The 14,861-nt window shown below is 43.4% G+C and overlaps 1 protein-coding gene across 3 annotated transcripts; it reads left to right on the plus strand.

Annotated features, from left to right (window-relative positions):
- The first annotated feature begins 1,291 nt into the window (after positions 1 to 1,291).
- On the plus strand, positions 1,292 to 5,930 carry LOC133903485 (protein IQ-DOMAIN 2-like). 3 transcript variants are annotated; one of them, XM_062344896.1, is made up of 6 exons: positions 1,292 to 1,499; positions 1,558 to 1,692; positions 2,058 to 2,345; positions 4,416 to 4,631; positions 4,722 to 4,841; positions 4,938 to 5,930. In XM_062344896.1, the coding sequence occupies exons 2-6, from the start codon at positions 1,618 to 1,620 to the stop codon at positions 5,565 to 5,567; spliced, it is 1,329 nt and encodes a 442-aa protein (XP_062200880.1). In that variant the 5' UTR covers positions 1,292 to 1,499; positions 1,558 to 1,617; the 3' UTR covers positions 5,568 to 5,930. The 3 variants fall into 3 exon arrangements, with proteins under 3 accessions (XP_062200880.1, XP_062200889.1, XP_062200872.1); XM_062344905.1 differs by having other exon boundaries at positions 1,607 to 1,692; XM_062344888.1 differs by having other exon boundaries at positions 1,292 to 1,692.
- Positions 5,931 to 14,861: the final 8,931 nt, after the last annotated feature.

Raw genomic sequence — 14,861 nt, forward strand, 5'->3', positions numbered from 1 at the left:
TCAGCCAAAACGGTTTTCACCTATTTTACACACCACCCGCCATATCCCACACTATATAAAGAATTTCACATTCACCAAAGATTCATGTCATATGAGTTGAATTGATTAATTAGTGAAGTGACATCTCCGAAGAGATGTATTCTATAGTGATATCTCCAAAGAGATGTATTCCATCCTAAGCATGCTAGATATCATGTCATCGTCTGACGTTAATATAGATAACGACAGGTAAATCCTGGGGTGATACGTATTCTAGATAAGACATTTAAGGCATGGCAACTATTGAATAAGATTTAACTACTGCAAGTAGTTGAAATAGCATAATACATAAAACATGCGATAATAAATTCAGTTTTAAATTCATCAATTAGATTATTGAAAACATGGGTTCAAAATAGTCAAGAAGATAGGACTAGCCTTCTCCAAAGTCTTCCTCTAACCTTTGGTCAAAGTTAGGATCCCCTAGGTCTTCATCAAATTCCTCCAGTTCTACAAACACGATTACAATTAACAACGGCCTATACTAGAGAAGAATCAAATAACACCAAATAGAAGACCAAATGAACCCTAATAGATATCACATTATGATAGAAAGATAGATCTCGGATTTAGATGGATATCACATGAATCCCAACGAGCCCTTGCAGCTAAATCAAATTTGGTAGCAATTCAAATCGATTCGATCACACCACATGCCACACACATAATCCGCACGCCATACAGTTCGTGCGCACCAGAGATCACGCGAAATGAGCAGCCAGATCTAAGCAGGAGCAAGCAACCAAATCTAAGTGGGAGCAATGAGAGCAACAGGAGGGCATAAGGGGGAGGGAGGTGGAGGAGGAGGCATGGACCTCCCAGACGTAGCCGTACTTGCTCTCCTTCTCGGAGTCCTCAAAGGTGGTGATGCGGTCACCGTATGCCATAGCCGACAGTGACGAGGGGGTCGTCGGCGTCGGTGTTGGCATTCATATCGCATGGTGTCATGATCTGATTGTGGAGGGGAGACAATAGGAAGGAGAGCCACGTGGATGAGGTGGATTTTGCGTGGGATACGACGGTGTGGAGGAGGGATCGAAGGATGGCGTGGAGACCAAACATGATCAGGCACAAGTACGATGCGGAGGTCAGGGCAAGGTTTTCATAGATGATGGGTATGACAGGTGGTGTCTAAATAGATCGGGAGGCAGCGGAGGGGCGAGCAGGATTACAATATGGACGGAGGAGATGCGGAGAATGGAGAATCGGGATGCAGAGAATTAAGAACTTTTTAAGGAGCGGAGATTAGTTCGTGAGACGTTTGGGCCGAGACCGTCCGTTTTTACAAGCGCGGCCTAAAGACCCAGTTGCTCGGGTCTCAGGGAAAAAAAACGTCCCACTCGCTCCTCCACGCCCACGGGCAGGGGGCTCCCGACCCATCGCCGCCGCTTTCTCCGGGACCGCCGGTCCTCCACCCGCCGGCCGCCGCTTCTCTCTCGGCCTTCTTCCTCCCTGTGTTGGTTAGTAATCCTGGCTTGCTTGGAAGGATTCCTTTCTTCTGATCCGGGTGGACTGCAGATCTGATCCGGGTGGCTTGTTCCTCGCTCGTGATTCTTTCTTGGTTAAGAGCTTGGAGCCATGGGGAAGAAGGGGAAGTGGTTCGGCGTGGTCAAGAAGGTGTTCAGCCCTGAGTCCAAGGAGAAGAAGGATGAGGTAACGGCTCTTGAAGTTCTCCTGCCCTGGGCTTTGTTTTGGATTTCTTGTGTAGTTTGTGCTCGGAGTTGACCAAGATCTAAATATCCTCCCCTCCTAATTGCAAAGATTTTAGTATCTTGATTTCAAATGTTCATGATAAAAATGTCATCTTTTCACTAATAGCGGTACAAAATCTAATTTCTCATTCATGGTCCTTGTTTCGATTGGGCTGTCGTGTTTGTAAAAAATAAAAGAGTGCTTTTTTTTTTGTTCACATTCAGTAATTCCAGTATCACCTTCTCTTGCATTATTCTTGTCATACACTCTTACTCCAATGTGGACTGAATTGCTCACAAACCAAATTTTGGCCGTGAAATGAACAGAAACTGCGGAAGAAGTTAGCAGCTAGCAACCCAAGTCCGCTAGATCTTACCCCATGTGCCTCCTTGGAAGTCAATGTTTCGGTGCCACCCCCTGCTGCTCAAGCTCCTCTTCCATCTCTTGCCGAAACCGAGGAGGTTAAGGTCCCTGAAGCTGAGCAGGAGCAGAGCCATCATGTCAATGTGGAGGCGACCCCTGCTGCCCCTGCACAGACGTTGGTGTTGCCACCTGGTGTATCAAGGGAAGAGGTCGCTGCAGTCAAGATCCAGACCGTCTTCCGAGGTTACCTGGTAACGTGAAATCAGTTCTGAATTCAGCTATTTCATGCCATTAAGAGCTATGGATGCCTGGTAATTTTCTTGAAATGTTTAGATGAAGTCATTGTTACAGTTGGAATATTTATTTCACTGGCTGCTTTCAATAAGAGCTAAGTTGGTAAAAAAAAGGCGGAATAGCCAATTTGGTCCCTATAGTTTGACCGGAGGCTCAATATGGTCCCTGATGTTTCGATTTGCTCATCCTTGTCCTCATACTCTCTTCCTCAGTCCAATATAGTCCCTAGGATGACATGGAGCTCCGCATGTATGAGACAACTCAGCGCCCAGTTACCAACCCTATGCAAAATGTCCTTGCCCTTGTGAAGTCCAGGGCCGGAAAAAACGTAAGCTTGTAACCTTTCTATTCTATTTTTTAACGCTTGAGCACCTGCAGTCGCTTGAGCCGGGCGAACCGCACGTCCGTTTTGTGCCCAGTTTGAACCCTGATTAGGCAGCTTGTTTCGCTAGCCTCTTGTGTACAGCCATCTTTTTAGCAAGATAATTGGAAAATGATGGGACTGCAAGCTGCAAACATGAATCTAGATGTCCAGACACCAAATTGTACACGATTGTTCAAATGAGTAAGAGTAGCACACAAATGTAAATGACCATGTTGTTCAGGCTCTCACATCACGCCACCAACAAAAGATAGGATATCACACTGTTGTCCAACAACTAACATACTAGCACAAAAGCTTGTCACACTGACATTTTGTCCTTGCTAGTGTCTAACACCACTAGTTGTTTGCCTATTTTTGACTGAGAAGTGCCAATTGATAGTTGCATTTGCAGCTGCTACCGCATGGCCAACACTTATCTCCATGCCAGCAGCTGATCTCCTCGCGCCATGTTCTCTGTTACCCCCTTGGATCTAGGGCTCGCCCGCACTTGCCGCCGCCATCCAAAAAGAGCCAATTAGGTGTTCCAAGAGATGGGAGGGTCAGGACATGCAAGCGAAGAAGCGTTACGAGCGGTGTCGGGTGTTTTTTCTTTTATTGGGATTTATACTTCACATGGGCAAGAAGGACATTTCGCATATGGTTGGTGGCTGGACGTTGAGTTGTCTCGTGGAGCTCCATGTCATCCCAAGGACTACTTTGAACCAAAGAAGAGAGTTTGAGGACTGGGATGGACAAATCAAAACTTCAGGGACCAAATTGAGCCTCTGTTCAATCTTGTGGACGAAATTGGCTATTCCACCAAAAAATTATATAAAGATGATCGCGTTAAGTGTTTGTTTCTGCTAGCAGCTGATTAGGTCTTTGGCTCTTTGCGTTAAGTGAACAGTTCTGTTTTTTGTATGATTTTCTCTCCACATCAACATGACTGAACATGCAAGCAAATGCCTGTCGGTAGCTATCCTGAAAATTTCTATTATCCTTCTCTAAGTTTTAGGTACCGACAGCTCACCAACCTTGCAACTGATTGTTGGTTGGCTCCTATTATTTGGAAGTGAGACCTCTTAGCTGTGTACAATTCCTGTATTCTTTTCACAACGTTGTGTGGTAAATGAGGTTTTTATAGGTTAATAGCAAGTTTTCTAGCTTCAATTGCACTTGGAGGAACCGCTGTCTTCTAGTTTAATGCCTCTCCTTTGAAGTGGTTGTTATCCTTTTTGGTTCATTTTACTGTTTGTTTCTTTCAGTATATGTTTGTTGCGAGGGCCTAGAAATTAATCTTGCCAGGTGTTACAAAAATATTCATGACCAACTTGCAGTTGGTGGCAGCTACCTTTCATTATCCATTTTGTTTCTCTTTAATCATTTTTCTTACTTTTTCTTACACTGATGGTTTTATCTGTCATGCTATTCTTGTATCCTTGATACAGAGATAGAATTTCTTTAACATGACTTTTCTGCAGTGTGCTTTGTTCCTTGGGAAACATGACTTCAATCCTCATGTCCCTTTCAATAAAAGTGGAGAGTAATCTTTTCCTAAAAGGAAAACTTAATAACTTCATGCAAATTTGACTTGTTTAATAGTAAAGAAGAATATTACTTTTTACCATAAATGTACTGAGAGTTCCCTTCATTGATTATGCAGGCAAGGAGGGCATTAAGAGCCCTGCGGGGCCTTGTTAGATTGAAGTCGTTGGTTGAGGGTAATTCAATTAAGCGTCAAGCTGCAAGTACTCTGCGCTGTATGCAGACTTTAGCACGGGTGCAATCACAGATACGTTCAAGGAGACTGAAGATGTCGGAGGAGAACCAGGCTCTCCAACGCCAGCTCCTACTGAAACAAGAATTGGAGAATTTCAGGGTAGGTGAATAATTTGAAAGTCCTACACCTCCAGATAATCACAGAATGTTATTGAGAGCATAAACATATTCCTTTTGTGAATAAAACCAGATGGGTGAGCAGTGGGATGACAGCACTCAATCCAAGGAGAAAATCGAGGCGAGCCTTATAAGCAGGCAAGAGGCTGCAGTTAGACGAGAGAGAGCGCTTGCATATGCATTTTCTCATCAGGTAGGCATTCTTTGTTCTTCACAAACAGATGCCAATCTATATTTTGTCTCATAGTACAATGTCATGATTATTATGCTTCAAATTTGTTCTTTGCAGTGGAAGAGCACTTCGAGGTCTGCGAATCCAATGTTTGTCGACCCGAACAACCTTCAGTGGGGCTGGAGCTGGTTAGAGCGCTGGATGGCAGTGAAGCCATGGGAGGGCCGCAATGGGACTGACAAAGAGAGCAACATTGACTGTGGATCCGTGAAGAGCATGAGCTTGAACCTTGGAGAGGGTGAGATCACAAAGGCCTTCAACCATAGATCACCAGCTACTCCAAAATTGACCCGTCCGACCTCAAGGCAATCCCCGTCGACACCCACTGCTAAAGTGACACCAATCTTTACAAGGAAAAAATCTGCAACGCCAAAGAATGGGCTTTCGCAGGTGGATGATGACACGAGGAGTGTCTTCAGTGTGCAGTCTGAGCGACCAAGGAGGCACAGTATAGCCACCTCGACGGTGCGGGACAATGAGAGTGTTGCAGGCTCCCCATCAGTCCCAAGCTACATGGTTCCCACAGAATCAGCAAGGGCCAAGACCCGCCTCCAGGGCTCGGCATTGACGAATGGTGCAGAGACTCTGGAGAAAGGAGGCTCTGCTGGATCAGTGAAGAAGAGGCTGTCCTTCCAAGCTGGAATGGCGCCTTCATCGCCAATGAGGAGGCAATCTGGTCCACCCTAGGTGGAGTGTGGTGAAGAACATGGTTAAGCCGCCACAGCCAGAGGCCTTGGTAATCAATGGTGGAAACAAGTTATTCAAATGACGTTAGTCATATGACAAATGGACAGAGGGGCAATGGATTTGCCCAAAGATATATTTCATCCATGAACAAAGTTTAAAAATTATATCAGCTGTATGAAGTATCGGCATTTAATTTTTAAGCAATTACGGCCACATTGTTTTGATGCATGAAAAGATTCTTGGTGTCTGTCGGTTCAATTCATTTGTTGTGTGTAAAACTATATCTGTTTGCCTCTGAACCTTTGTGTCTGTATCACTGTATGTAACAGGTCTTCTATTTATGCGAGATGTACATTTCTTTCACGTGTTCCAAAGGTTCCATGTCATTGTTGCAATCAAAATCAGGCTATGTGCATATAACGATTGACTTACAATACTGTATATTGACGGAAGTAATATTGAGCTAAATTTCGTCCTCTGAAAAGAAGATAGAACAAATGGAAGAAATGAAAAAATCGAAGACACTTCCATTGTTCAAATTTGTTAGTATGATTTGTTCTTTGGCCTAAATAAAAAAAAAAAATCACCAAGCTCTAAACCAAAGTAGAGATGCCCACGAGCATCCTTTATGATATAATTTTGTTATTGTCAATACCTTGAAGTGGAAGACTATCTTTGGGCAAAATATGGAGAATTAGCTTACCGTGCCCCCATCCAGAAGCTGAGAGTTTCATGGATTTGATCCTTGAGCCACCTAGTATCATAAGGGAACTGGTGTTCTTCCAGAAGGCATACCCATAGAAGAGACCTTGGGCGTGTCTTCACGCATGCCTGGCACAAGCCGTAGTACGTGGCACCAAGAACTGTTGAACCCTAGGTCACCTAAAGAACATAATCAATGTCTACGTCAGCAATAGCCTGGGCATAGGCTATCCAACGTGCATCCACGGTGTTGCCATGGGTGGATGTGAACATCATCACCTAACCGAACAACCATAGTAGGTAAGCTTTCAGGTGTCGAGCAACCTGATAGTCCGTCGGGTCCTCGGTCATTTCCTCCACCTACATAATACCATTGATTGTTAGTACCAATAATAAATGGACAAACCACTTGTAATATAAAATTAACGAAGCAACTAAAAATTATTACTAACCCTGAACTGCTCCAGCCACTGCTTTTTTTGACCCATGCTTCTAATTCTCTACAATTGGTAACGCATCCCTATCCAATGGCTCAGGTAGAACTCCTTAGAACCTCTTGAACAAGTCCCGCTGCCAACCAAGTGGAGTGACCGAGGGGCCGATCGCTTCACTAGAAATTGGTAACCCGGTGAGTATGGAAACATCCTGCAGTGTGATTGTCATATCCCCAAACGGCATGTGGAATGTGTGTGCCTCTGGCCTCCATCGGTCCACCAAAGTTAAAACTAGGGAACGGTCAAACGGGAACTACAATGACCGCTCCTTGTGACCATCGTCATCGCCACCCTCTACCACCTAATGCGGACTACCGTCTAATGTGAACCCACGGCCTCATCTGTGGCTTGCACCATCTGTGCAAGAGGAAGAAGTCTTGCGCGGTCCGACCTGCAATACATGAGTTGAGTAGTTAAGATACAAAATAAAATATTATTGTAGGAAAATTAAACTATTTGTACAACCTGTTGAACCACCGAGGGTGAAGTCGCCAAGCCCTTAGAGGCACACTTATCATCAACACATGAACGGATGTAGCACCACATGTGGCCTATAAGAAGCCATGGTGATGCTATTCCAAAGAATGATCCAGAAGCTCGTACGGTGGCTCCATCGCTGTAAATAATACATAGACATTATACTAAAGATGTTACACAAATAATGCACAATACGGAAAACACATTAAAAAATACAAATATCGAACATAACTATTACACACAAATTATCGTATAGTTCTTACATCAGGAAAACACAAATAATACAACTTAGTTCTCACATCACGAACATCAATAGTACAATTAATTCCTATATAGCATATCCCTCATGGTCCACCCCAGGCTCGTACATTGCTTGTCCTCCACGTACACCTCTCCCATGTCGAGCATCGATAGATGGCCCTCTCTAGCATCATCGTGGTTAGACTGTTGGCAATACTTTGCCTTGTGACCAAACTCATCATAATCAGTACATATCCTCATAGGCCCGCTAATCTCAGCTTCATCCATGTTATTGTGAATACACCTAGTCTGCGGTTGACCACATTTCTCATGCGAATGTCTAAGGAGCATCATAGGGGACAGACATATTGGCATATCTCTATCATAAATTATGAAGTCACCATATGCACTGAATCCATAGAACTCCCCAGTCCATGTCTGCACCATATTTTCCTTCAAGTAAAGTTGTGATACATATAGTGAGGTTCCCACACCCACTTGTGGTAATGTAGCCAGCATGTGAGAACAGTGGACATGGAAAAACTTCGGTTTCATGCAGGTGCATCACACCATCTATTAAAAACTTGTCATAGGTTCACCTCATGAGTAACAATTCTAGTATCGCTCTCCCACCCCTCCTTTTGATCTTAGAGTTATCTCAAAACGGTGCTCATTGAAGCCCATGCTACGAACCATGTGTTCCACTGTATTCTCGTTCTTCTTTTGCAAGTGTGTCATTATTCAGCTGGTATACGGTGTATGCATTGTTGTATAGTGAATAACAGTAGCAATATGCCTCTTTTGGTAGTACCTGATAATGCCATATAATATGCCATCAACGATTGCAACAAGGGGGAGTCCACGCAGCCCTCTAATGACCCAATTGTAAACCTCTGCTATGTTGGTTGTCATGTTGCCATACTTACCAAAATGCACCAAAACAAATATTCATCAATTTTCAAACATACTAGTTCAAACTACACATCAAAATAACACACGAACAACACGTACCTAGCACCTCTGGTGTCGTAGAGCAAGGACCACTTCTCCTCTGGCTCTGCCTCAATCCAGTGTGAGAAACGTTTGATGTTTCTTGCCGACCTTCTTCTCACATTAGGAGGGTCAATGCTTGCTCTAAGAGGCTGTAGTGCCTCCAGTATAGTGTCATCATCAGTAGGAGGATTCTTATTCCTCTCCTGGACGTGTGTCCTTGTGCACTTATTCAATTCCTTTCACAAAGCATCACACTTGCAACTTTGGTTCTGACTGCACAATCTCTTAAACATTTCCATGAGTGCCTTGTTCTTGAATTGCTTGTAGAAATTTACTCTCATGTGACACATACACCACTGGTTCTGCAAGTCAAGCTATGAGAATGGCTCACTTGAATCCTCTTGTAGTGTCTTTATAGCAGATAAGATCCTAGCATGCCGGTCGTGTATAATGCAAATATTAGGTTGGTCATGGACAATCCCAACCTTAAGATGACTAAAAACCCAGAGCCAACTCAACCTGCTCTCACCCTCCACAAATGCAAATGCTAAAGGAAGTATCTGGTTATTTGCATCAATATCGTTTGAAGTGAGAATATAGCCAAGAATGTGCCATCCACACAAAGCAAGGACTGAATACACTGTCCTAAAGAAAAGAAAGCAAGTTAGAAAATCTTGGGTTGTTTTTCATCAATTTCAGTCTCCTTGAAAACAGTGTATGTGCCAGGATTTCTTTCCTTCAGAATTTCATGGACACAAGAAAAGGTTGCAATAAGAAGCCTCATAAGTACCCCAACACTTCTCCAAGGCTTTCTGCTTTGTACGCCAAGCCTTTTGATAAGTAATCTCATATTTGAACTGTCGTAATATTGTTCGTTCACTCGTTGGATGAACGAACATTCCATGTCTCGCTTCTGAATAATCTCAATAAATAATTCATTTGCAACTAGTGTAGCAGTGAGGTTACGGTGCTTTTGACCTACATTTTCTAGCTTACAATTGTATCCAACCACTCTAGAGGCTACCCAATGGGTCGAATGCTTCGGCTTGTATGCATGAACATAAAAGCTATATCCAGGAGTTCTGCACTTCATATTGTACTTTTCTAGAGTCGACACAGCAATCCATACCTTCCTATGTGATGTCACTGCCCACCGTACCACTGCATCCAGACCGATTGGGGAAGATCTGATTTAGGTGAACGATACTTAATCCATACTTCCAAGGGAAATCATGGTTTTCTATAACTTGCATCTTCGCTTTCTCATGCAAGTTCCATTGATCTGGGTTGACATATTTAGAGAACTCATCATCATCATCATCATCACTGTTGTCATCATCATCATCATCATCATCATCCACATTTGCATATTGCAATACAAATTCTTCCTCGTGTACCGTGTTACGGTCCACGTTCTCAAAATCAACAACAATTTCTTCAATTTTCTCCCCTGCATCAGCCTGACCCTCAACCTCTGCCGCTTGCCTATGCACAACAAGCTCTGCCCTCAACCGTATGCCGTTGCTCAACTTCTTCCCTTGACACTACATGCCCCCGCCTATCCTCTTCTTCTGCAGGTGTTGCTGCACTAGTACCGTTATACACTTCTCTTGGACAAGCCTGTACCATTATATTAAACTCATCCCCATGACACCTGCACCACTCCAACCATTTTAACCACTTGTCCATCTGATACACCAGTTTAAACTCCAAACAAACTGGATCTAACCTACGAGTCCACATGCAATGCACCATAACGGAATAAATGCCAGAGTCAAACTGAAAATATTGGGTGAACCATATTCTTATCTATTTCATCCTTGTACCCTCAGGGTTTGAGTGCTCAATGATAGTAAACAGAAAATTGCTAAAATCAACACCCGATGGACCGTTACGGATTTGACCATTTCCATAGAAAACTCTAAGATTTATAGGGTTTGACATAATTGCAGCCTAAAAAATATATATCGAATAAGTTACCAAGTTTATTTCATATCACTAACTTCAAATGTAGCAAACAATTACTATATTTCTCTAAATTGCTTAATCGTTAAAACACTCAATATCAAATTTTGTGAACCCTACATGTACTCTAATATAATTTCTCGTAACCTAAAATATAAATAATTCCTTTTATATCTCTAATTAAAATTACATAGATCTATAACAACATATTCCTAAAATTACGTAAATCTAAAACAATATTACAAAGAAAAAATTACCTACAAAATATTAACTTTACTCTAAGACCTATAGGTCTCAAGACATATCTGTGACATTACATAATTTTGAATGAAATAAAATTATTCTCAGCCTAAATCAAAAATTATATCGCCTAGGATTATAACAGTACAAATATTATAAAAATACATAATTTACTGTATATTCAAAAACTGTATAAAACCTAACTAAACTTAGGACAAATGTCTCAAATAAAATTATATATTACATCTGTCTAATATGTATAACATACAATAAATACCTCAAATTAAATTTCCCATATACGATACCATTACTTAAATCTATAATTAATTCATCGACTCGTATATCCTAAAGTAAATATTGCATACGTATAATAATTATAACCTAATTTTTATTATTTCTATGGACATCTACAACTACTAAATACCTCAAATTAAATTATACACCTATGATAACATTGCAAAATCTATATTTTATTTCCGGACTCATTTATCCTATCGTAAATATTACATTGTCTAATAATTATAACCTAATATTAATTATTTCTACAAACATCTACAACTACCATATACATTCAATTAAATTCTACATCTACGAAAATATTATTAAATCTATAACTTATTTCCGTACTCATTAATTATTTTTCTACCAATATCTACAACTACCAAATATCTAATTATAAAAAAAACAAAACTAACAAAAATACATAATTTTTTACCTTATTACTTCTTACCCTCTTCCTCTTCCTCCTCCTCCTTCCTTTCCCTTCTCCTCTTCCTCCCCTCCTCCTCCTTCCTCCTCCTCCCTCTCCCTCCTCCCTCCGTTTTCCTCTCCTTTCTCCTTCCTCCTCTCCTTCTTCTTCCTCGCTTTTTTCTCTCGCACTCCTAAACCGAGAACTTGGTCGAACTCGCAAATGGCACCGAGTGGAGGAGGGGCCACACGGCCGGAATAGGGCCTACATTTTTCATGTCCCCAAGAAGCGAAAACATGCTACGTGTCCAGTTATCGGTGCCCCAGGTCGCGACTATTAACATGTCAGTAGTTTTTGAGCGCCTAGCCCACAACAACACTTTATCGAGCCCTTAGGCCGTGACAATCCCTTTTTCATGCTATCATGCTGCGAAATCTTGCTTACTGTGCACACGTGAGAATTTCACATGTGTTTTCATTTTCTCAGGGCGTGAAAATTAATTCTTCATGTCCCTGAGACTCGAATATCCCTTTCTCATAGGACCAGTATACAGATAGGTATTATTTTTTAACTTTCATAATATGTATATTATTTTTAAATTTACGTATAACATAATAATATTAAAAAAATCGCTTGAGACATAGCGTCAGTTTCGGGAATCGCACGCTGCATACCCAATGCACTTGACACTTGGATGGCTTTCAACATCAGCTGCCTTTTTTTTTTCTTAGAAGGATGCCTGCATCATCTCTTGATGAGCATGTATACATACATTCAAGCGGCTTTGTTCTAAAAATGTGCTCTATCACCATAAGGGCATATCAGAGCTCTCCACCGGACGCAAACTTCTTTGCTCTTTAGGAACACGTGGTCCCCACCTTCATGCATTCGTTCGTTCTCCACACACACTGGAACGCATCCAGGTCTTCCTTGGACTAGAAGTAAGGTTGCGCAACACATTATGCCTTTTGGTGTTTCTCATGTATTTTCCTTGTACCAGGGTAACTGCTCTTCCAAAGTGAGTCCTACTCCCCTTTAGACTGCCGGCTGATCCGTCCTCTCTCCCGCCGCCTGCCTACGGCGGGAGTTGCCGATTACGAGCACCGCCAAGCTGTCAATTATATGTAGCTACGTACTCCGGCCATTGGAAATCTTGTGATCTGGTAATAATTTCTACAACTTTTCCTGCTATGTTTTGGGTCGTGAAACGGTGGTAGGCTTTCGCCACAAAGGGTTCGAATTCTTAGCAGCCGGTGAGAATGATGATTAAGCTGCAACCCTTCACCTGATCACACTACTACAAAATAGTTCATAAATAGCACCTCATCAGTATCGGTTTGACTGTAACCAGTACTGTTAACATATCAGTGTCGGTTCTTAAATTTTCACGCATGAACCACGATTTAGGAGCCAAGAACTGGCACTGATAGTGTCTATCAGTGCCGGTTCTTGGTGCCTCAATTATTGCTCGCACACGGGAGTTTAAAAATCGGCACTGATAGTTACTATCAGTGCCGATTAGAAATAGAACCGACACTGCTGCCTATGTTATATGTACATCCAGCACTTAGCCACTCTCCTTGCTTGCTCCATTCAGTCTGATGCCACTCCTCCTCCCCGACCGCCGTCTCTTCCCTGTCCACAGCCTCCTTATCACGCGTCGGCTCGTCGCCTCCTCATTGCGCGTCGGCTCGTCGCCTCCTCATCCTTATCCTCATCGTGTGTCGGCCTGTCGCCTCCTCCTCCTCGTCGCGCGTCAGCCGCCGCCTCCTCGTCCTTGTCGTGCGTCGACCCGCCGCCGCCGCCTCATCCTTGTCACGCACTGGCCCACTGCTACCTCCTCGTCACCTCCACGACGTCCCCATAGTGAGCAGCAGCTGCAGTGGAGGTCGAGGACGTAGATCTAGGCAGCGTGGAGGTAACCGCTCCATCCTATCCGATCGCCTGGGTTTGGGTGACCACCCTCATACTTTCGGCCCCCAGATCCTTAACGGCATATCCTCTTCTTACCCGGAAGGGCCATGAAACACCTGGATTAGTTCTCAAATTCAAGTTAGTGAATTGTAGTTAGTAAACTGTAGTTAGCAATATTAGTTAGCCAATTTAGGTCCTGAAATTATATATGTAGATTAGATCAAAATATGTTGACTTATTATTAGATATGTGTAACATCCTGAGTTTAAACATGTTAATTAATTACAAAATTCACTCTGAATTAAAACATTTTGTGATTAATTAGGCTAACAAAGATAAGGAAATAAATATATGAATGTATATATATCAATATGAATACAATCATATATATTAAGTATACTAAATTATATAGGGTTCCAAAGTGCACTAGAATCAATTTCAATATAGTCCCTACATTAAATTGGCTCTTATGCTTTGGTTTGAGATTTTATGGTTTTCGTGTGGAAATTTGAAATTGAATATCTCTCAATTTCAAATCTACTCTTAGATTCTATTCAGTTCAACCCCAATTCGAATTCAAATCCTTTGATTAAAATCATTTTCAAAAAGCTCGAGATCCAAGACCAAATAATAATTCAAATATATTTATTTAAAATGATCCTAATACAAAGTTTAATTAAATTCAAATATCTTCAATTGAATTTAATCTCAAAACCAATTTCCTTTTCTTTTTCTTTTTCTTCCGTGGGCCGGATTCTCCTCTCCCTTCTTCCCCCGCGCGGCCCAGCCAACCAGCTCAGCCTTCCGTTTTGTCCCTCACGTGGCCCAGCCAACCACGATAGCGGCTGTCCTCCTCCTTCATGTGCCGGCCCAGCTCGGCCAGCGCCAGCCTTCCCCCATGCGCGCTCCCGCGCCACGTGTCTCTCTACCGTCCACGTATCGCACATCCGACCGCTTCCCCACCGCTATCCTCTTCTTCCTCCTCCAGCACGACGCCGCACCTCGCTGGCTCTCATCACCGCGACATCGGTGAGCCACTTGCTCTCTCTCTCCCATACCACCATCCTCTCCAATCTCTCTCTCCCGCAGCCCGAGGGCCTGGCGCCGTGCGACTTTCGCCCCGCCTGCGCGTGGACGGCACAGAGTGCCCACGCCACGGGAAAAATGGTGGGCACAGCTCCGCCACCTCACCGTCGCGCTGCCCGCCGACATCCGCCCGATGTCACGCACACACCGCCCCTCTGTGCTCCCTCTCCTGCTATAAATAGCACCGCCCTGACCTCTCTTCTCCCCCTTTCCCCCACTCCACCGCTGTCGTCGCCATTACACGTCACCATATCTCGCCGTCGTTGATCCTCCGACCACGTGCTGCCGAGGAGCTTCAGAACCTTGCCACCATCCCTGGGCCACCATCCATGCGCCGGAAGCCCAACAGGAGCCCGCTCGTGCTAGTAGCCGAACATCGCCACCACCGCCTCTTCGACGGATCGCCAGCCGCCACCCCGCCCGTCGCCGTTCTTGCGCTCGGTAAGCCTCCTAGTCCCCTCGCGCGTCCACCTAGCTAGCGTATAGCCGCCCGTG

This window comes from Phragmites australis, chromosome 2 (genome assembly GCF_958298935.1).
Source record: "Phragmites australis chromosome 2, lpPhrAust1.1, whole genome shotgun sequence".
Classification (NCBI taxonomy): domain Eukaryota; kingdom Viridiplantae; phylum Streptophyta; class Magnoliopsida; order Poales; family Poaceae; genus Phragmites; species Phragmites australis.